Source organism: Passer montanus, unplaced genomic scaffold (assembly GCF_014805655.1).
Source record: "Passer montanus isolate IOZ18808 unplaced genomic scaffold, ASM1480565v1 scaffold131, whole genome shotgun sequence".
NCBI lineage: Eukaryota > Metazoa > Chordata > Aves > Passeriformes > Passeridae > Passer > Passer montanus.
The window spans coordinates 835,253-857,455 of NW_024359944.1; the positions used below are offsets into that span (position 1 = coordinate 835,253).

At 49.9% G+C, this 22,203-nt stretch overlaps 1 protein-coding gene across 13 annotated transcripts in view; it reads right to left on the minus strand.

The window, feature by feature from the left end:
- Positions 1 to 1,305: 1,305 nt before the first annotated feature.
- The window catches only part of PACS2 (phosphofurin acidic cluster sorting protein 2), a 73,008-nt gene continuing 52,110 nt past the window's right edge, over positions 1,306 to 22,203 (minus strand). For 7 of the 13 annotated variants that reach the window (XM_039699242.1, XM_039699238.1, XM_039699237.1 and 4 more), the window contains 9 exons: positions 21,323 to 21,433; positions 19,266 to 19,374; positions 17,412 to 17,444; positions 12,856 to 12,898; positions 9,462 to 9,504; positions 8,206 to 8,338; positions 4,848 to 5,074; positions 2,613 to 2,726; positions 1,306 to 1,634 (listed from right to left, as the gene is read on the minus strand). In XM_039699242.1, coding sequence (XP_039555176.1) covers positions 1,516 to 1,634; positions 2,613 to 2,726; positions 4,848 to 5,074; positions 8,206 to 8,338; positions 9,462 to 9,504; positions 12,856 to 12,898; positions 17,412 to 17,444; positions 19,266 to 19,374; positions 21,323 to 21,433 — 932 coding nt within the window. In that variant the 3' untranslated portion in view covers positions 1,306 to 1,515. The remainder of the gene's footprint in view (positions 1,635 to 2,612; positions 2,727 to 4,847; positions 5,075 to 8,205; positions 8,339 to 9,461; positions 9,505 to 12,855; positions 12,899 to 17,411; positions 17,445 to 19,265; positions 19,375 to 21,322; positions 21,434 to 22,203) is intronic. The other 6 variants (XM_039699244.1, XM_039699241.1, XM_039699240.1 and 3 more) reach the window with 2 other exon arrangements.

Genomic DNA, 22,203 nt, shown 5'->3' on the forward strand with positions numbered 1-22,203 from the left:
AGGGTTTCACGACATCAGCTGGTGAAGCAGCCCAAGCTGTGACAGGCACAAGATGCAGTTCTCACCTCAGAACCTCCCTGCCAGCAGAGCACACCACCAGTACCTGCCCCGGGACCCAGCTGGTCCCCACGCAGAGCAGGACCTGCTGTGCAGCACAAAGCAGTTCCCCAAGCCTTTGGAAACCCAAGGGTAAGGGATCAGGAAAAAAAAAAAAAAGAAAACAGCTGAAAAGCATCACTGCCCTCAGAAAGTGCCTTCTGAAAATGCTCACAGAGCCTGGCCTGCCCACAAGGGGGGACCCAAAAGGGTGCACCAGAAATTTCAGTCCCTTACCCTGAAATGCCAGAAATGTCTGCTCTTCCACATGACAACAACACCGTGCTCCCAATATCCCACCCACCACCTGACAGAGCAGCCCGTGCCACCTCAGGTGTGCAGTGTGACACGTGGGCAGGAAGGCAGCTGGACACGCAGAGTGCCTGGCTGGCTCCCAGTCCAGCCACTACAGTGATGCATCACTCCACAGACAACGGCTCATCTTCCTGGGTTTGTGGGGGTTTTTTTGGCAAATTAATATTTTTCCTGTTACTTTTTGTTTTTATTTTATTTTATTTTTTTTAGAAAGCATTAAAAAAATCTGCAGCTGTTGAAAAAAATCCTTTCCCTTTCGAGGCTGGACGAGGTTTTATTGACAGGTAAATAATTGGTGTGAGTATGTAAATAGCAGCGACCCCACTGACGTGGTGCCCCTCAGCAGCACAGCCAGCTGGAGAACACAGAGTGGCCAGGTTTGGTCATTGTCAAAGACCTGGCACACGGGCATTTCCTTACACTTAGTGTTTCCCTAATTCCTGTTCCTGCCCAACCCTCCTCAGGCATCGCTTCAGCACCAACACCTGCCTGTCCCTGTGGCAGGCTCCACGCTCCAAGGGGATCTCCTCTCCAGACCTCCCTAACTCTGCAAGTTTGTTTTCCACACCAGACAGTTGAACTCCCTCCAGACTCGCTGATCTCTCATCCTTTGGCAGCAGGAAGAAAGACTGGCCATGCTTTTCTCCTAGAAATACAGAGCGGGGGCCAAACGCACAGTAACACACATGATCTTCTGCAAAATCTGTTCGAGCTGATCCAGGGCTCCCCCAGCCCACTCACACCAATGAGGTCTCAGGTTAATAAGCAGTGCAGTTACTCAGCTATCTGCTCGTAAGTGGTAGGTGTTCTTGGGCAGGTTGCCTGCTCCTGCCAACTCCCCCACGACTTCACGTTGTCAGCACATCTATATTTAAGACTGGTTTGTTGGTTGGCTTTTTTTTTTTGCCTTTGTTTAAAGGGGTTTCCTTCCTCTGTAGTAAACTTAAGAGTTAATAGAAAAAAGTAATTCAAAAGTAATCCAAGCACATCTGTAATTAATTCTGCAGGAGAGGGCAGAGCGACGCGAGTCAGAGTTGGCACGCAGGTCCTGGCTCCTGGTGTGCAGTCCTCGGGATGGGCAGAAGGTCCCTGTGCCGAGCACAGCTAGAAGTTAGATTTGGAGTGTCCAAATATGCAGATGGGAAAGTGCTTGACATGAGAGGACCACTGTGCTGCCAGCTGAAAGAACTTGACATCGTTCCACTCCACCCCATCGATCAGGACTGCAGGGGAGGGTAAAAAGAGAGCAGAGTTAGAAACTGCTGAGGGGAAGTGGCCAGCCTGAGGCAGCTCTGCCAGAATTCCCCTGCAGTCAGCAGAGGGAGGCCTGGCCACACTCAGCTGCTCTGCCCCACTCAGCTGCACTCGCAGGGAGAAAGGCTGAGGAGCACACGAGGTTTGGGGAGAAGAGCTCAGGTTGTTGTTCCAGCATTGCCCACTGACACCCCACACTGCACTGACACCCCATGCTCACAGTGCTCCCCACACTGCTGATTTCAGTGTCACCTGATCTGGCTTCTCAGATTTCCTGAGCACACCTCATTTTCTTTTTTGGGCAAATGCACTCTTGCAGAGATGGACATCAGTCTCTCCTCACTGGCACTCTCACCAGGACATCCATGTCTCCCAAAGAGGTCACACGTGTCCTGTGCCACCCCTCATGCCTGCCAGCCTCACAGGGACCAGGCCAGGATGAAGGAGGTGACCCAAGCAGGTCCCTCTGTTGGGGATTATTAACTGAACAGGCTACAAGGGTATTTTTGCTCCTGGATGCCCAGCTCCACTGACAGACACTCCAGGTCTGCCTACAAGATGCACATATGGCTCCAGCTGTGGCACGAGCATGTGCCAGTGTCCTGCCCAGAGGAGCAGCCACAATGTCACCACCTGCCACCAGCCAACACTTGCACCAGATGAGCAAGAGAAGCAGGGGATGAGAGAGAGGGCAATGGAGCCCTGTCCAGCCCTTGTCTTCATCCAGAGCATTGACTCAGAGCCAGCTAAAGGAGGGTGTTCCCACATCCCAGACCTATTAAAGCCTTCCCCCGTGCTGGACACACCAAAGCCCATTCCCCAGGAATATCCCCACCACGCTGGCTCCAGGGCACAGGGCAGGACACCAGCTCAGCCCTTGGCCTGGAGGACAATCACAGCATGTGAGCCTTGCCCCACACCCAAATGGATGCAAGTGCTGCACTCACCACGCAGCATGTTCTGCTGATGTTTCGCTGTGCAAATCAGCCTGCTGATTCCTTCAATACACTGGCTCTTTGACTCAACCTCCTTGTCCTTTGTTTTCTTGGGCAAAAACATCACTGGAAGAAAAGCAAACCAGCACAAGGTCAAGCTGTGCCATTCACAGGAGCTGCACTGATGCTTGTTTGAGCTTTTGCATTTAAACATTCCTGTCTGAAAATTCTTACTCCTTAGATTCTCCCTTTTTGGCAGGAGTCTGTCAGTGCTGAGCACCATCACTGCTGCACATGAGCATCTTATTCCTAAATGTCTCTTTGTGAAGCCTTCCCAGCTCATAATCCTGACCCCAAAGGGCACCTTCCTCTGTTGGAACACCATGCAGGGAAAACATCTGCATCTGCAGTGCCAGGCCTGCTGCACTGACTGTGTCCAACAAAGCCTGGGCTGCACAGACAGCTGGACAGCAGGAGGGACTACAAAATGGGGGCAGCTGGTGGGTAGGGAAGGCATAAGGAGAACTTAAAAAAGGTCCAGCTCCCCAAGAACTGTCCAAATGCATGAGCAACGATGTACAAACTGATTTCACAAAAGCTGGTGGTGTTGAACACCTCTGCTGCAGGCTGGGTCATCCCCAGGGAAGAACATTTGGAGTGTCTCAGGACAGCCTCAATGGTGTCACCAGGGCTGGCAGCTCCAGCACCAGCAGGGCCACAGCTGTGCTGGCCTGGCAGTGCCCTGCCTGCAGGGCTGTGCACCCATGTCCTGCAGCCCAGGAGGCCCTGCCAGCTTTGTCTCAGAGTCCACCAGGAGTGACTCCCAGGCCCACAGGCAGAGGATGTTGTGAAGAATAACTACTGGCAGGCAAAATGTAAATGCAGAACTGCCTCGTGCTTCCTTGAAAATAATTTGTTTCAGAGCTGTTCTCAATTTCTAGAATGTTTCACATTGCCAAGGCCAGGAGCAAATACAAAATCACTAACAACATTCAAAATGTTTTGAGAAAATAAAGCCATGAATTTAAGAGCAGGAGAGTATTTATCTTCTAGTTCCTTTTGACCCACAAAGCATTCTGTGCAAAAGCATAAGAATTATAAAATCATGGAATTGCTGAGGTTGGAAAATATCTCCAGGATCATTGACTTGAACTGCTAATCTAACACTGCCAACTGCATCCCTAAACCATGTCCCCAAGTGCCACATCTATACATCTTTTAAAGACCTCCAAGCACGGAGGGATGGTGGCTTCGCCACTGCCCTGGGCAGCCCCTTTTAGGGCTTCATGACTCTTTTGGCAAAGAAATTTTTCCTAATAGCTAATCTAAATCTCCCCTGGCAAACCTTGAGGCTGCTTCCTCACGTCCTGGGAGAAGAGACTGACTCCCACCTTGCTCCAATCTCCTTTCAGGTAGTGGTAGGGAGTGACAAGGTCACCCCAAGCCTCCTTTTCTCTGGGCTGAACACCCTCAGTTCAGCTGCTCCTCCCAGGACTTTGCTCCAGGTTCTGAATCCCCTCACTGGTCTTGTGGGGTGGTGGTTGCAGGAAGAGAGTGGGAGGCCCCAGACTCCAGATCAGGGGGTACTCTTGTTTTGTTACCTCACAGGGATCTGTGATACTTGCTGGGCTTTTGTTTTCCCTTACACACCTCTTTCATTCTCTGTGGCTCTTTTGAGCTAAAGGCTCATAGGATGGGGTTATCATCCCAGAAAGTAAAGCTATCCCAAGTTTCCAACACACTGCCAGAAAGGAGGAGCTCATTTACCCTCACTGGTGGCTGGGGCACAAGCTGCCTCTTATCTAATCCAATATCCCAACACAGCACTAGGAGGCTCCAAAGGAGCACAGGGAAACTGTCCAGGCATGGCCTCTGCATGTCCTTGTCCTGTCCCCACCTTTTCCCTTTAGGGCTATACCATCTTAGCTTCAGCCATCAGGGTGAACACATCCCCTTTGCACCCCCATGCAGGGGAACCACCCTTTCAAACCCTATCACTTCACACAGCCACTGCTCATCAAGCCTGTCCCCACCTTTTCCCTTTTGGGCTATACCATCTTAGCTTCAGCCATCAGGGTGAACACATCCCCTTTGCACCCCACGCAGGGGAACCACCCTTTTAAACCCTATCATTCCTCATCAACTGATTAGGATTTTGGGGATAAAGACAGGACTGAGGTGCTGTAACCCAGCACTGGCAAGTCAGGCAGCTCTGGAGCAGCAGACAGGGACAGAAGGACACCTTACCTTTCTTGTTCTTTTCTTTTGTCACAACAGTCATGGACATGGTTGGCGTGGTGGCGATCTCGCCGCTGGCAGGTAGCCTGCTGACCTGCAGGGACCGGAAAGTGCATTTCAGTGTGTTTTTGGTGGTGGAGGGGTCCTTCTTCTCTGGGTCTCTCTTCCTGTCCACGGGTGGAGCTGCAATCCAGTAATCCACCTGCAGGCCCATCAACTCAGCACCGAGGCCCTGGCTGGGAAACAAGAGGAGGAGGTAATTCCTGCGTGCTTCTTAGCAGGGTTTTGTCAGAGTGGCTGCATTGCTGGTCAGAGGATAAACAGCTGGCTCTTTGGGCAATCAGGCAGTGACATTTCATAGTGAGACTCAGCAACTACAGAAGCCCAAGAAGTCACCCCTGAGAGATGCAGCCTGGGTCCCACTGCACAGAACCTCAGTGAGCCCAGACAAGCTGACCTGCTGCAGTCACAAGGGCGAGCAGTGGGAAAGGGAGCACACAAGCTCTTTCCTTAGACAGTGCTGAGTTCTGTGCAGCAAAGGCAGCTCCTAAGGTGTCCCAGATTACTTCATCTTTGAGTGGGGAAAAGAGGCTGTAAGCACCTTGCTGCTGCCCCCTGAGCACTGATGAGTGATTCTGTCCAGGCACAACACTGCCAAAACCAACACTCAGCTGGGGTGAACAAAGTCTTGGCAGGTCCCTGAACATCAGGCACTCACTCCCCAGTCTCCCTGACTTGCTTCTTGCAATTGCCTATCCCAAGCCTTGCCACTTGCTGGGGAATTCCACTGTTGGAAAAAAAAATGTTCTGTTAGCCCTGTGACATTTGCTGAACAACAGCAGCTTTCAGGATATGCTCTGTTGTTGAAAAGCCCTGTGCATCATGCGGTAGCAGCTGTGCATCACCAAAACATGCTGCCAGCCCCTTCTTGAGCCAGCAAAGGTAAGATGAGAAGCTTGGGAAGCTCCAGCCCTCTCCTGCCCCTGCCTCTCAGTGATAACCCTGAGGGGAGCAGGGCTTCACCATTCAGCAGACCTACAAGTGACAGCCCATACTTCTTCCTACACAGCGCTGAATAATACACAAATACTAGACAAAAACCTAAATTTATCTACCAGTCTGTGTCCCCAGTTTGAGAAATGGCAGTTGTTAAGGAAGATAAATCTGTGATCTTGAATGAAATATGCATCCCTCTGCACCACCCGCCTAATAGGGAACTCAAGGTAAAACAAGGACGCCCCATCCTTACAGTCCTCTCAGCAAATATAATTTCCTTTTCTTTGCCATTTATTCAGCTAAAAGTCAGACTGCAAAGCAGAGTTCATCTTTGATGACTAAAACCAGGTTTTTGGTTCTCAGGGCAATATTCAGAAGTGAGATTCTTTAAGGATGATGCTCTGGAGATGCTGCTTTGAGTTGTAAGGCTCCTTTGCATCACATTTCTCAACTCAGTCATAAAGACAAAGCATCCCAATGTTCACCAGGCCCAGGATATTGTATGTTCCCTTCCCAGTTAAACACATGGCTTAATCCATCACTTTGGGTCACCCTCCACCCCCTGTGCTGTCACTTACAGAGCAGGGGAGATGGAACAATGTTGAACTTGCACTTCCTCATTTTTTGATGATTTTGCCACACAGTATGAAACCAAAAAGAACCAGATTCCTAGAGCTGGGGTGTCAGTTTCAGATTTGTCACATCCATGGCTCACAGCTTTAATACCCTATGCTCTTGAGGGCACCAGTTTCCAACCCACTTCCACCTTTGGAAAACCCATACACAAGAATTCAGCTCTGCTCCCTGGAGCCTGCCCAGCCCCAGCTCTCTGCACTGCCAGCCAGCTGCTGCTGGGGCACACAGGGCTCTCCTGCCATCCAACCACAGGCACACACCAGGAGGGGCCTGGGGAACTGGGCCCCTGGCACAGGTGAACGGGCACTGACACCTTCCAGTGCTGGGCACCTAAACTGGCACTTTCACACCTCCACTGCCTCCTGTTAAAAGGGAACTCTTGTGCCACTTCAAGAAGTCAGAGGTTAAAGGTCACTGCAGGGCACCCTGGGTGGGATGAAAAGTCCCCATTCTGTCTCCAACAGGGACAGCAGGGGATGCTACTCAGGGAGAGCACATAAGCTCAGCCTCAGAGCACACCCTGGCACTTCCACAGCCTGACAATCACAGGACTGGGGATGCTACAGGGGAGGTCCCTGAAACATCCTTCAGTAGCCACTAATGGATCTGCTGTCCGTGAATCTGACCCCTCTTTGATCTGCTGATGCTGCTGCCACAGAAGCAGCAGGGGCAGATGTGGTCCTTTCCTCCCTCCCTCCCTTTTAACTGAGCTCTTGCAGTGTCACTGTGTGCCCCCAGCTCTCGTGCCACAGCTTCAGTAGAACCCCAGAACTGCTGGTGCTGGAAGAGACCTCTAGAGGTGACCCAGTCCAACCCCCTGCCAAGGCAGGGTCACCTGCAGCAGGTGATGCATCCAGGTGGGTTTGGGATGTCTCCAGAGAGGGAGACTCCACAACCTCCCAGGGCACCTGTCCCAGTGCTCTGCCACCCTTTACAAACCCAAACCCCCTGACTTTGCACACCTTGAGTGGCTTATCCTTTCCTCTGCTCTCCTAAACTGCAGAGTCCAAATGCTTCTAGTCTCCCCTTCTCACAAGACTGCTGCTATGGTCCCTTAGAGGCTCTGGGGAGTTAACAAAATCAAGGGGGACTTCACCAAGTTCCTCTGAGTACTACAGCTGCACACAAAGTGTTAAGTCAGCTACACCAACGTTGTGTGCAACAACAAACTGAAGAGTCCTGGCCAGGGCAAGTCTTACTGGCAGCTTTCTAAGGGTTTCCTCCCTTCACCCCTAAAAATTTCAGCTAAACCAGGGCTTAGTATTGCCTGTAGGTGCAGCCTCCTTGCTGTTCAGATATGCTTTCAGGCACACACATGAATGGGAGCTGCAGTTCTACCTTGCAACTGCCAGCATGACCCTCAGAGAGAGTCACCAGCTCCTTCAAAAGTCACTCTGCCCTTCCACTCACTGGCCATTACAAACACAACAAACATGAGGGATTAGCCTGGCACCCACGCATACTTAGAGTCAGTAATTTTTTTTAATACATGTCTTCCCAAGAGAATCCTGCCCTCGAGACATGCAGCCTTCCCACCAAGTGCAAAATCCCCCCTGCCCTCCCCAGCCCCAGCAAGGACACAGTCACTCCAGAGGCAAAAGGAGGGAAATGGTGACAACTCCAAATGTTTGCTAGGGATGAAAGAAGAACTATGGGTTTTCCTCTGGAGTCCTCTGCCACGTGTATGCCATATAAGCCAGCCAATGGAGCTGTAAGGAGACAAAACGTGGTTTACCTTGGGGAGAAGCTGCCTGTAACAGATGGTGAGGAAGGGGGCGTGGGGGAGGCTTCTTTCACAGCAGGAGACACGGAAGGCGGGGTGGAAGAAAGGACAACGGAACTTGAGGGAGCTGCGTCATCAGAGTCACCTTAAAAAAAGGAAGTCAAACTGTTTGTCTCACAGCACAGAACACTGGGATAAAGCTCAATCTCCTTGTCCACGCTCCTGCTGCACAGGTTTTGTTCAGATTCAGTCCAGAGGTCAGCTGGCCCATCAGTTCTGACTGGTTCCACACTTCCGAGGGGCTCTGCAGGTCTGGGTCCAAGGCAGGCACAGACACTGACACTCCTCGGGGCTCCTCCTTTGGCATCTGCTCTCCTAGGGTTTGCTCCCAGCTGATTTTGAGCCTCCTGCACACAGCCCAGCCCACTGATCTCCTTCCTACAGGGAATCTCCCTCTGCAACCACTGCAGGGCAGCACCACTCTTGGAATCCACAGGGATCTCCCCATTCCACCTTCCACAACCAAGCTTTCATCCCTTTCCTGATGGCCCTTTAGGATGGTGGGAGCACTGTGGCAGCAAGGAGTGACCCACAGAAGGGCTGCCTCTATGCACAGACCTGTGTGTCACCCAGGCCACAAGAATCTGTGTTTGACAGTGAAGCAAAACAAGAAACAATCCCAACACAAGGAAAACAATATTCCTGTGCATATGAAGGTGAAAAAAGTAAGTTCACATTGACAAAACATCACCACTCCATGTCTGCATATGTAAGCAGACAGTATCCTTCTGCAGATCAGCTTTGCACTCCCCCAATAAAAAATAAATGGGTCTAAAATTTTGCCCACCCTGGGCAAAAGTTCCCAGGCACTGAGATCAATTTCATTCAGCAATTGAGCCCACTGCAGAGAGACAGGCATGAACTTCTGATGAACTGCCTCCTCAGGCTGAAGCAGGAACCTCAAACAAGTGTAACAGTGAATCCACCCCACTGACAACATTAGAAAAATGGTGTTTGCACAAACGTGAGAGTAGAGCTTCCCTGGATGCAGGTGTGGGAATTTCAGCTGGCTTAAAGCTCCATGTAAAGTAACAAAGAAAAAAGGGCCTCTCCCGGGAGACAGGGATCTCTTTCTGCAGAGAAACCACTGGGAGCCAATAAAATCCAACTCCACCTCCCAGCTCCGAGGCATCAGCAATGAATGAGTCTGCTCAGCCTGTCCTCCCACTGCTGCAGGACACAGAAAGCACACACAGGATGTTCCTTACCTGATGTTGCAGAAGATTGTTCCACTATTCCAACCTTCACCACCTAAAGGGGGCAAAACAGAAGAGCTCTATCAAACAAGAGCCCCCTGAACTTCAGGAACCAAACCCAAGCTCATCTCTGCACTCTCCATGGCACTGTCCCTGCACTCAGAGTAACTAAGGAGTCCTCTAAGAGCCAGGCAGGTCCTGGCAATGTCCAGCCAGCTCACAGCCCTTACCTGACCCACACAAAGAACAGCATAGACCCTGCAGAGCTGTCACAGACCTGCCCAGCTCTGCACAGCCCATCAGCTCCAAGCTGTGCCAGCTACAGGGAGGAGAAGGGTCAGAAATATCCCTTCAGAACTGCTTTGATGCACCTGCTAATTACAGACACGCTCCTTCCACTGCTCAGGAGCAGTGCAGCATAGCTAGGGTTTGTTAGAAAACCACAGAGGCAACAAAGTACAGTTTCTGATCAGAGTTATCTATTCTCTAAACAAGGGGAGTGTCCAACAAAGAAGATAAAGCCCCTACCAAAGCCTCTGAGGCAGACAGGGACAAACCACCACATGGACAGGTCAGAATGATCCAGATCACACTGTAATAAGGGCACAAACGTGTGGCCAGTCACCAGCTGGTACATCAAGATTAATGATAAATGTCACTGGCAATAGCTTGTGGAACAGAACATGCTGCAAACAAACTCCCAAGAACACACTATGCCTAGAAAGATAAACTGGCCCTTGGTGATATAAAAGCAGAGACCTTCTGCAATGATAATCTGCTATGGTACACAGGGATCATCACTCTTAACACTGCAGAGAAGAGAGCCTTTTTAAGGTCCTTAAGAAACTTGTCTCCAGGGCTAATGTCTACCCTACACAAATGCTGACAAATGGGAAAGAGCTGCCAAGGGAGCTCAGGTCAATAAAAACTGCTTTAGAATGAGCAACGATGTCACACAGGCTGCGTGGTTTGAAAACAGAAGGTCATTAAGTTTAGAACAACCATGTCTGGACCACATCTCTAGGGAGCACATATCTGTAATAGAGGGTCCAAAAAAAAAGAAAAAAAAAGTTAATTCTTAGAAGCAAAACACTTTGCAGAGTTTGGAGGGCAGATATATGCTCAACAGCAGATCTTGGAGAGTTGTCAGGCTCTCTGGTGGATTCTCATTTAGATCCAGTCTTGAAAAAGCCACCATGAACTCAGCAGTGTGTACACAGGCTTCCTGAGGGCTCACTGGCTTGGGAGAAGGAGGCTGCAGCTCAGTTTGGCCACTCTCCACCCAAAAGGCAACAAGTTAAGCTCTGGAGTGCAGCAGCCATTTGTGCTTTATGTGTTAAACGCCAAGAGAATGTTCCACAAACTGTCACTGGCTGTGAACAAGGGGAGCAGGGTTAGGGGAGGGACAAGCAACACAGAAAACTGCCTGCAGCCACCTTGGTCTGCAAGCCAGGCAGGAAATCTCTTCTGGCTTTCCCTCCTTGCTGGCTGACTGAAGATGCCCAAGTTCAGACACATGGGAGGAGCACAAGGTTAAACACTTTCCCTTCCCTCCACTGGGGGAGGTGCATGAGAACACTGCACCTCCAGCAGGCCTCCATCCAGGAAAGCAGCCAGCCCCTGTCCCTCCAGGAAGAGGCACATCCTGTTAACTCTCCTGGCAACTGGCTGTCAGCCCAAGGCAGCCTGAGCCTGGCTTTTGTGCCTGCCTGGCCCTTTGTAAGGCTCCACTCCCATCGCTTTGAGCCCAGCTGAGCAGCATGGCACTGCCCTGCCCATTTCTGGGTCAGAGACTGCACAGTCCAGCTGCAGGACACCACGTTTTGCACCCCAAAAGCCAAGAGGGCAGCCAACATCAGGCTGCAAACCCACAAGTCACTGGCTCCCTCTCTTCCTTGTCCAACAGCTCTGAGCAGGCTGCAGCTGAAGGGAAGAGCCTCAGTGCTCATGTCCAGCCTCAGACTTTGTGAGACACCTGCAACTAGCCTTTCACTCTTTCCAGATGTGTTCCACAACTGTGTCAGGAATGCTTCAGAATCAGGAGCAAGCAGACTGATTTGACCCTCATCGCCAGTGGCACAGGAAGTCAGTCTGTGCTTTCAAGGCAAGTTTTTTGGGGGGTTGGCAATGGTATGTACACAACAAAGCAATTCCACCACTTCCAGATAACCAAATCCAGACTGGAAAAGCAGTGCTAACATCAGGACGACAATACTTTTAGAGAAACTGGATAAACACTCTGAGCCCCATTTGCTTGCACAAAATACAGGACTCAATCAGTCCTGAAAAAAAGCTTGCAGAGCCTAACAACAGCCTGGGATATTCCAAGTCCTGCAGGCTTTCCATGTTACTGGGAAAGGTGAAACAGCTGTTTTGTAAGAACAGTCCATCACTAGAAATTGCAGTTCATGGGAAATACAAGTTCCCAGCAAAGCTCATCAGCAGGGCACAAATTGGGGAGATGAGTCTCTCCACCTTTGCAGAAGGCATCTCTCCATCAACAAACAAAAGCAGACTGTCACCTCAGGAATACTGCAGAGAGACACTCTCACTATGAGGAGACACCAGAGTGAAAGCAGGGTCAGCCTGAGGGCAAGAGAGACTAAGCTCTTTAAATGCCTTGGGATTTCAGAGGAGCTCTGACGCACCACAGGGACACAGAGGGGACATGTCAGTGTCACACCAGGCAGCCACAGCAAAGCCAGCGGGCAAGACAGCAGCAGGAACTGGGAAGAGGACATCCCAGAGCTGAAGAGCAGCCAAGGGATTTCTTCTGGCTGCAGGTCAATGACTTTACACCTAAAACTTAATGAATTGAAGAGCGTGATCAAATAAGGGGAGGGAAGCTAGAAAAGGCAAAGAACACACAGTGCACAAAATACAGTGACAGAGGAACAAACACGGCCCTGTCCAGACACTCTGCACCTCAGATGGGAACACTTAAGGACAGGGGGAAAAACGAGGGACAATCCCAAATAAATAACAGTGGTGTAAATCGTCTTCCTGCCAGGATGTACTATTTACTTCCCAGGAACAGATGGGATGCTAAGAGGATGGGAGACCATCAGTGGCAAGCATGCAGAGAAATGACACGGGAATAGCAAATTTGGCCAAAACAAGCAACCAGGGCAATGCTAGGCACAGCATCCCTCTGATTAGGTTTCCAGGGACACATGGCATTCCTGTCTGAGAAGTAAAATACACCCTGTAGTTTGCTGAAGTGTCTTAGAGGTTTGCTCAAATATCAGGCAGCTGCATCCAACCATCAGGACAGCTTGTCATGCTGATCATCTGCCTTAGAGCACCCAATGGCTTCTGCTCAACTCCAGAAACCTGGCAGGTTTAGGTCAACACCTGAGAACATATTCCAGCTTGCTTAAGACAGCATCACCACAATAACACTCACCCCGACAAAGGGAATGAACTTCTGTGAAGATTCTTCGTCGGGGCTAAAGGCAAAGAGAAGAGAGTTGTTAGCAGCTCGCCTCCACCCCAGCACCATACTCACTCCATGGGTCGCATTCCAGCATGCAGCAGGGACGGACAGGATGCAAGCGCCAGTCCAAGGCTCCTTCGAGGCCCCCTGCCAGCACCAGGAGCCTGCGGGGCGGGAGGAGCACAGCCTGCAGCAGTCTCTGGGGGAAAGGCTCTTCCTCCCTCCCTCGCGCTCCACAGAGAAACATGCTTGGATGGCACGGCAGTCACCACAGACACACGGCCTCCTAGTGCGAGGAAATGATCTGTGCCACCACAACACAGAGCCCCGGGTGTTGTTACTTACTAGAACGCGAGGCGCTCTGCCCGCGGCCTCCCGGCGTCCCCCCTTGGAGCCACGGCTTGCGCGTCCCCGAGCAGCGGCCCTGCCGCGGGTTACAAGCCGTGACACGCGTTACTGGCGAGGCAGCGGCACGGACGCGCCCTCACGCACCCTCCCTGCTGCTGGCAGCTTCCACGGGCACCGGGGCACGGGCCACAGCTGGACCCAGCCCAGCAAAGGGCACACCAGTCCCAGAAACAGCTGGGGACAACACCGCACACATCTGGAACGCCGCTCTGCTCCGGGCATGCCGGGAAGCAGAGGGTGGAGAAAGGCCGGCAGTGAAGGCCACAGTCAAACCCAGCAGGAATTAGGGGGACATCGGCAAAGACACGAGGAGGAAGAGATGAATGAGGAGGAAGGCAGGCCAGAAGGGCCTGCAGAGCCATTGCTCCCTTCAGTGGCAACAGAGATCAGAGACAGACCACAGGGTGAGGAGAAGACCACAGGAGCACACCCACATGTTTGGAGGAACTACAGTTCGGCAGAGGGAAGTGACTGCACAGGCAAGACACATATTGCTCAGTGACTGAGCACAGGAAACAGGTAGTAAGCAGACAAACACTGAGACTTCTCATGTTTCTCTTCCTGTGCATCCCCCAGTGTTCAGAAAAATCCATCCAGCATTGCTTTCATCCAGAATTTAGCTGGGAGCAGCATAAATACTGCAGATGTTTCTGTGCTGTTTCCAGCATGAATCAGAAATGCACCAAATGCACAAAGGTTGTTAACCTGTGTGATCAGCACAGGTTGGACACTTTCCTCTAAGCCCCAAGGAAAGGATGCCATAAAACTGCAGTGAACATGACTCAGCCAGAGCTCCCTCTGGTCCAAAGCAGAACATGATTTTGCAAACAGCCTTTTGCTTTGGCTCAGCTCTGCTGATCCACCCTTAAGGCAAAGCCAGGCCTTTGCTCCCTTCCTCCACACCCTCTGGCACTGCATCCTCGCTGTCCTCCTAAAGCACAGGACAAAGTGACCAAGTCCCTGATTCCATGCTGGAAGGAAGGACGGTCCCATCTTTGCAAACACAACTCAACCGCAGGGCCCAGCAAACACATCTCCTACAAACAGGACGTTTCCAGCTCCTGGTTTGCAAAAGGAAAGGAGAAAACCACAGAGCTGTTGGGAGAGGCACAGAACAGAGGCTCAGCTCTCTTCTCTTTCCTTCGGCTCCATGGGCTTGGAGGCTGGCAGAAAGTGAGTCCCACTCACCAAGGGAGGGAAGCACCACAGCCATCCAGTCATCTCTCAGCTACTGGATGGCTTTGCTCCGAGCTCTGAACAAACCAATCATGTCCAGTTCCAGCAGAAAACTCATTCTTGTTCCCCTGGGAGCTCTGATTCCCACTACAGAGAGTTCAGGGGCAACTCTGAAATACATCATTTGCTTCAGCCACCATTTATCACAGCTCACAGCGATGCACAGGCTGTTCCTGAAGCAATCCAGCTGGATTTCAGCTCAGCTAGCCTAGTCCTGTCACATGTCCTCCTGGGAACTCTGGTCTTGCACATGTGTCTCTGGAAATGCAGCTTATCAAAACAGCTGCTCTTCTTGTGGAAGAGAGAAAAGATGAGATGTGCTTGTTCTTCATTTCCTCCTTCACACTCTTCCCAATTTTTGTTCTTCAGGATCTCAAGATCCCAAAACATGAATTCAGAATCCTTTCACCTTGGTAACAGCTGCTTTGATTCTTCCTCCTACCACAGCCCTGCAACTAAAATATCTCCCATCTCTGGAAAGGCAGCTTCCCCTCATTGCCTCAGCTGCACAGATTCCCAGGCTGTAGAGGGTTAACCCCACAAGTCCAAGGCTTTTTTTTTTTTTTTTACCCACAGGGCTTCTGAAGGCTGTGGTACCTCAGCTGTAATTCAAAGCCAGACCTAGCCCAAGTTGGTGATTTTTAGCAGTTACCAATGTGTCTACAACAATCTCTCTAACCAGGAGAGTCTCAGGCACCACCTTTATTCCACTCAAGTCCTGAAGGAGGCAAGAGGAAAGAGGACTTCTGTCACTGAAGGACTCTGGGCCATTTCAGACCAGGCACCACCAGCTCTTCTCTCACCTATGACATGAAATCTGTCCTGCCCACTGGGCAACTCCAGCTGTCTGCTGGCTAACACTGTCCTGCTTCCACCAGGGCCAAATCAAACAAGGGACAAAGCAGCACCAGGTCCTCATGACACATCAGATGAATCTCCTCTCAGCCTTCCCAAAGACCTCCTTTCCAGCACTCTTCACTTTCCTGTGGTGGGCTGGACATAGTCAACAGGACATCCATAATTTCCTTGACTCTCCTCTGCTGCACTCCCGTTGCATTTCCAGCAGATGCCCAAGGAGTTTCCTGCAGTAACCAGCAGGTCAGATGAGCTCTGCTGAGCCAGAGGAGGGACCAGGCCCCTCTTGGCCAGCCAGATCCACATCCAGCAGCTGCTGCAGGGTGTGTTTGAGGAGAAGCACTCAGAGCAATGACCTGGACTCTGCTCAGCCACTGCCCTGCAGGGCCTATGGGACACACAGCAGGCAGGATCAGTGTAATCTGTGCTTCCTACAGCCCAGGAGCCCTCCAATCCAAGGGAACTGGGAGCAAGAGCTGGGAAGTGCTCCCAAAAGTTTTTGGTAAACACATAACCAGGCAGGCAGTGATCCAGCCCTTGCCCTGACAAGTGAACAAAGCTTCCATTTCCAACAGCCAGGCTGCTCCCCAGATTCATGCAAGGGCTGTCCAGAAGCCACATGGCATGAGCTGTGCTGGGCACTGAATTACAGTGGGTGACACCAGCCCAGCAAAGCAGCTGCACTGGGAATGTGTGAGCGCTGACTCTCAGACCTCAAATACCACAGGGCTTCTTTCAAGAGAGCAATGCAGAGAGACATCAGTGACATGCCCCTCCTGGTGAGAGGCCCACCCCATCCCCAGGGTCTCAGCTCCCCAGGTGTTGCCTGGATTGCACTGTTCCTTCAGAATTCAGTAACCAGGACTTCTCCCAGAGCTCACAGACAGAGTCAGTCACCCAGTGTAACTCAGAGGAGCTGCAATGGCACTTCATTTCCCTTGTGAACCCCTTCCTCACAGCCAGCCCCTCTGCTTTCAGGTAAGGTCAGCAGATGCTCCAGAAGACCAGGACAAAGCTTTGGCACCATTGCAGTCCATCACAGGCAGTTCATGCGCCAACCTTTGCCATGACAAACAGAACAAGGGCACGGGGAGAGAGCGGGGTCAGTCAGAACAGGGACAGCTGGCAAGAGAGTTGTAAAGCAGCTCATCACATACAGCTACATCCTAGAGACTGGCTTGGCTTTCCTTGCACTACTAGGACTTGTTTAACAGAGCAAATGCCAGGATTCTGGGAGATGTCTTTTGCAATGAATTTTGTAGGTAGTGCTGCTTTTTTCTACCTGGACCACTGCCTTGAAAGCTGGCCTTGGAGAAGCCATTCACCTCTGGCCTCAACGTGGGGAATTGCAGTAACTTTGTGTGCTGAATACAAAATAAAAAATGCCCAATATCATATGATTCAAAACAGGGGACCCTGCAGAGCATGGGGGTTTTGGAAGCAGCTCAGAGAGCACAGCTCCACTGCTAGCACACACCTGTCTTCTCTTTCTTAAGCTTAGAGAAGTCACACATGTTTGGGATGCTCTGCCAGTAAGAGACTAGCCCTCAAATTTTTGATCACAGGGAGGAGATTTGCTGGTCTGCACTTGGACACTGCACAGCTGATCCCACCCTGAGGCACTGAGTGCCACCTACAGCACTCCAGTTCCAACAGATGGGAACTGAAAAGCCTTTTCTCAATCCTGATCCTTCTGGAGCTACACTCTATCTTCTGATGGCTAAGGGAAAAGGCAAGGGAAAAAACCCACCTTCTCCATGTTGTACTGCTCTAAGCTACTCTCTGAACAAATCCTTCATTCCCACTCAATCCTGGGAACCTAAATGTGTGGTCCAAAGGCAGAACAGTCACTTTCAAGGATGCATTCTGCCAGCAGATGCCATGGTTTCAAAGCAGCGAGCAGAATTAAACCTAAATCACAAACTGTGCATCCCAGACCTGCAGGAGCTGTTAAACAAGGCACAAATCACCAGTTCACTGGGAAAAGAGAGAGGAGCTGGGAGAGGGAACCTAAAAAGAACTGATACCTTATGGTAAAATCAAAATGAAAGCTCTTTTTCCTTTTCAGCAAGCAACCAAAGAAAAAGATAAATGTGTTATTATAGTTACAACAAAGTGATACATTTGTTTAGATAGTGCTAATGGAGACACAATTACTGTGTTGTTTTTAACAGCACCCTTCCTGAGCTGCTGCCAGTGACAGAGACCCCCATTCCTAAAGGAAGGCACCCAGAGGACAACTGCCCATGCTCCACTGAGAGCCTCTTTGTCCTTTGCTCATGGGGTACTGACCTGAAAGCACAAGATATTTTGAGGCAGACACACAGAAATACTGACAGATTGCAGGTTATGCCAGAGTGTGAGCGTGAGTTTCAGCAATGTCTCTTCCCAAAAACCTCCTAAATGAAAACTGTGAACAGTTCAGGCGTGGCATCAGAGTCCAAAGGGTGTCAAACCCAAACGGCTCAGACCAGCCTGGCAAAGCAGTCCTGTACACTGCTGGGAGGGATAAGGGCAGGGGCTGCTCAAATACATGTCTGCTCTTTTCCAACAAAATGCTGAATTGACCTTCTGGACACATTAGAAACTCAAAACCTTTAAATGTGTGATAATGACAAAAATGAAGCTGTAACAGAATGGAGGAGGCAGTGGAAAGCAGTGCAGAACGCAGCACCTGAAGGGTGCAGAGGAAGAACCAGGCAGCCTCAGAAGGGATTCCCACTGCACTGGGGTGTCTGAGCTAACCAAGGTAAGCCTTCACACGAAAAACAAAATGCAAAACTGAAGGCAAGAGCTTCAAGTGCTCTGTAGCTCTTTAAATTTCATCCTTATTATCATGTTAACTTTAACAGAAGTCCACAAATACATGAAGAGACTAGACTAGTCTCTTTTACTTGACTAGTCAGTCTGGAAATACAGGAAATACATGTACAATGGGTGCAATTTCACTGAATCATTTCTGCACAGTAATATGAGAGCAGACAGGAATTCCACAGGAATGCAAAAGCAATACAGGATGAGAATTTCCAAAAAGAAGGAGGGAAAGTGACGCTACCCACACTTTCAATTTCTCAAATTCTTAGGCAAAGGAGACACTAATAAGGGATGTTAATGGACTAAAAATGAAAAATCAAATAGAAGTAATTAAAAATTAACAACATCCATGTCTCACAGGGAGTTGTTAGTCTCTAACTGAGGAAACTCACATCAACTGAGTTCAAATCTATCATTCTCCTCTGTCCCTTGATAACAGTGCTTCTCTACCCTTCAGTGACAGTTACTTTTCTTCCTGGACCATAGCCACAGGAAGCCCTACCTACTCCTGAATCTTGTTTTCAGGCCCCAGTCCTCTCTCCTACAGCCTGCTTATCCCTTAAGAAAAGTTGAAATGAAATCTGGTGAATGTCAGCCCTCCTCAGCAGGAGTCCTGGTAGCTTGCAACTGCCAATCAATAAGGATTTTGTCTCTCCTGCAAGAAGCTCTGCTATTTACACTCCAAAAAGAAAGGGGCTTAGTTCCTTAAATGCCAATGTAAAAAGGTCAGGTCTCACAGAAAATACTTTGTGGGAGAATGCCAAGGTCAAGTCTCACACACCTAAGGTCGCTGTGGTGAGAGATCTCTGGAACCTAAGCACATAAAACCTGTCCATCCCCATCCTGCTTAGCCTGCACTTCCCCAGACCTCTTATATCTTCAAAAACCAGAATCTCTGCACCTAAAGTAACCCTACTGCTGTAGATTCACTGAGTGGAACACACCACTGGGTGCAGGCCCCCAAGGGCTTTGCCATTTGGTTTTCAGACTGCTGGCACGACATGAGAAAAGCACTTTGCTCTCAAGCAGCTGCTCTGCTGGGAGCCAGCAGGACGAGGGGGTCATACCTCTTCTGTTTGTAGGTCAGCATGGCTTCAGCAATGGGCAGCTGGTGAGCACAGTTTGCCCCTGCAATGTACTGCGTTATCCGGGACACGACGTCGGGCGCCTCTGAAACTGCAGGGAACAGAGGGAAAAGCATTCAAATGACTGCTCAGAGCCCTGCCAGCCCTGTCCTCCCTCAGAGCCCTGCCAGCCCTGTCCTCCTCAGACCCCTACCAGCCCTGTCCTCCACCTGCTGGTACTGCCCAGCCAGCTCTGCACCTTGCACAGGAAGCTCTGCCTACCCCAGAGCACAGTAAAGCTGAATCTGTACTCAGCATTTCTGACTGAATCTGGGGTCTTCTAGATTTGTTAAAAGCTTTTCTTTGTCCCAGAGACAGCTTTAGACTCTTTCACACCTTGGCTGCAGGTATCTCCTGAAGAAAGTGGCTGGCCAGTCCCCCACGTGAGCTGCTCTGCTCACACCAGCACTGAGTTACCTGAGTTTCTATTGAACTCATGGCCTTGCTAAGCTGACCAAAAAGACAGAGGGACACACAAGGGAGGAAGAGTACAAAGATCCTGTGATTTTGTGAGACTGTGGTTCATTCAAGTTGACACAAAGACATTTCTTAAATGCCTTCCATATTTCTTTGATTTCAACCAAAGGGACTCAACTGTGAGATCCCAGGAACACAAGTGACCTTCAACAGGCACTTCCATACTTTAAAATGGGCATTTCAACCCAGACTCTTTGTATTTGAACAGTGAACTGGTAAGAGTTATGGTTCTCTGCCAGATCTCCTTGTGCCATTACAGAGTTCCTGTGCAGCTGTCATCCCACAGACCAAAATGCAGAATGTACAAAGTCTGCACTATAAAAAAAATGAGGTGGATTCTTCCTCTTAGCTGGATGGTTTCCTCACACAACCAAGTAAGGAACAGATATGGCTCTTTCTGGATTTCTACAGGTAATGAAGTATTCCTAATTCAGACACAAAAATCAAGTCTGTATTGACATTTTTCTGCATTTTCAAGTGCACCAAGCAATTAAAGGAAACCAGTTCCATACACCAGTTCTTCCCTGAATTCAGGATTAAGGGAAAGTGTAGCTTGGACAGCACACTAGGACATATCTAGTCCAGCCTCCTGCTCCAAACAGGGCTGACCACCTTCAGAACAGGCTGCCCCAGGCCTCGTCCAGCCCTGTCCCCATCTGCTGGAAACAGCTCTGAACAATTACTCCAGAAGAGGTCTCTCTCCTCCTCTCATGGCTAGAGGACTTCCAGGAGCATCCTGGGAGTCTCAGGAACCCTGCAATTCCAGCAGGGAGAACCACATTGCAACCTCCCCACACTCTTGGTGCTGCACAAAGTCCAAAGCTTTTTCCTTCTAATGAAATTTCTGTGTGGGCAATGCTGCCCACAACAGCATCAAATCTCAAGCCTTCACGTAGCCCTGAATGTGAAATCCTCCTTTCTCCTGTTTCTTTCCATTCCTGAAGAAATGGAGGAAGATACTGCAAGCATTCATATTTTAAACAGATCAGTATTTTAACTGGAGTAAGGCTTTAATCTGGCCTAGAAACCCGGATCAGAACAGGAACTTGTTGGTCTGACCTAGGGCAGCTCCCACTTGTTACCACACTGGTGAAGAACAAAATTCTTCTTTAATAAGAATGTTTTCAAGTCTGTTGGTAGGATCTTTCTCACACACAACTAACAGAAGTTAATCTTCCCAGAGCTTCCAGTTTTCCAAACATTTCAGGCTGCACAGTTCCTGAAGGAAAGCAATGTACTGAACTCAGGAGCAAGACCTCCACATCAAAGAGCAAAGCTGAGAGCTAGGTAAGAACAGCATGACTCACAAGAGCTAGTTAGTGCCTCTGGGAGCCAAGAACTGTTTGCAAACCACCATGGGCAAGACTTAGAAAGGTCAGCATCTGAAATGGGAATGTGGTGGAGTGAGGAGAAAAGAGGAACAAAAACACTTGTCTGCTTCCTCTTGTATTTACTTGACCTCTGCTAAAATTACTCACTCAAGCTTTTCATCCCACACAGGCCAGACAGACACAGAGTCTTACCAGTGGTCTGTGCTTCAAGCTTGTTGAACAGATCTCTCCAGGCTAGATCTTGGAAGAAGTTGTTGTATCTATAATCTACAGACCCCAGATACTTGGCCACTGGATGAGAGCCTAAGAAAGAAAGGAAAACATGACAGCTGTGCTCTCCAGCACTGAACACAAGCATGGGTTTGATCTGTAAGGAATTAAACTCCAAAATCAAAACCACACTTGACACCTCAGGAATAAACTTCTTCAATTATAACCAAGTCATTTAGTCCAGCTTATCTCTACAAGAACATGCAGATAGACTTCCCAGTGCAAACTGCTTCAACACACTGCTATCTTTTACTTGACACCTTCCCCTTAACAAATTAAATTTTAAAAGGCCAAAGAAAAACAGGACTGGGAAACTGCTGAGGAAATAAATTATTTGGAAGGCACAAAGCCTCTGCAGCTCTCCGTGTCTCTCAGTTTTGCAAGCAGCTCTCCCAAACAGCCCTTCCTGCCCATAGGCTGCACCACAGCCAGGCCACCTCTGCCAGGAGGGGCCAGACCCCTTCCTCCAAGGAATTTTTGTATCCCACAGCTGTTCTGCAACACTGAGAGGAGGCAATTGCCCCCAGGCAGGAAAAACAACCCAGGGAGACTTGTTTAATCTGTAGAGAAGGGTTACAAGCTCAATAAATACGCTGAAATTTGAGGCAGAAAGCAGAGCCCCAGGATTACAGTACCCAGTGAACACTGGCACGTGCAGCAGGTCCCTCCTTACTCTGGCTGAGCCTCGTGGCTCAGCTCCTCCATGAGCAAGGAAAGACCTCCTGCAGAAGCTTTGTGTTCCAGCCTCCAGCCCTGCACAGAGATCTGACTGCATGCTTACACTGAGCAGTACAGGGAAGGTA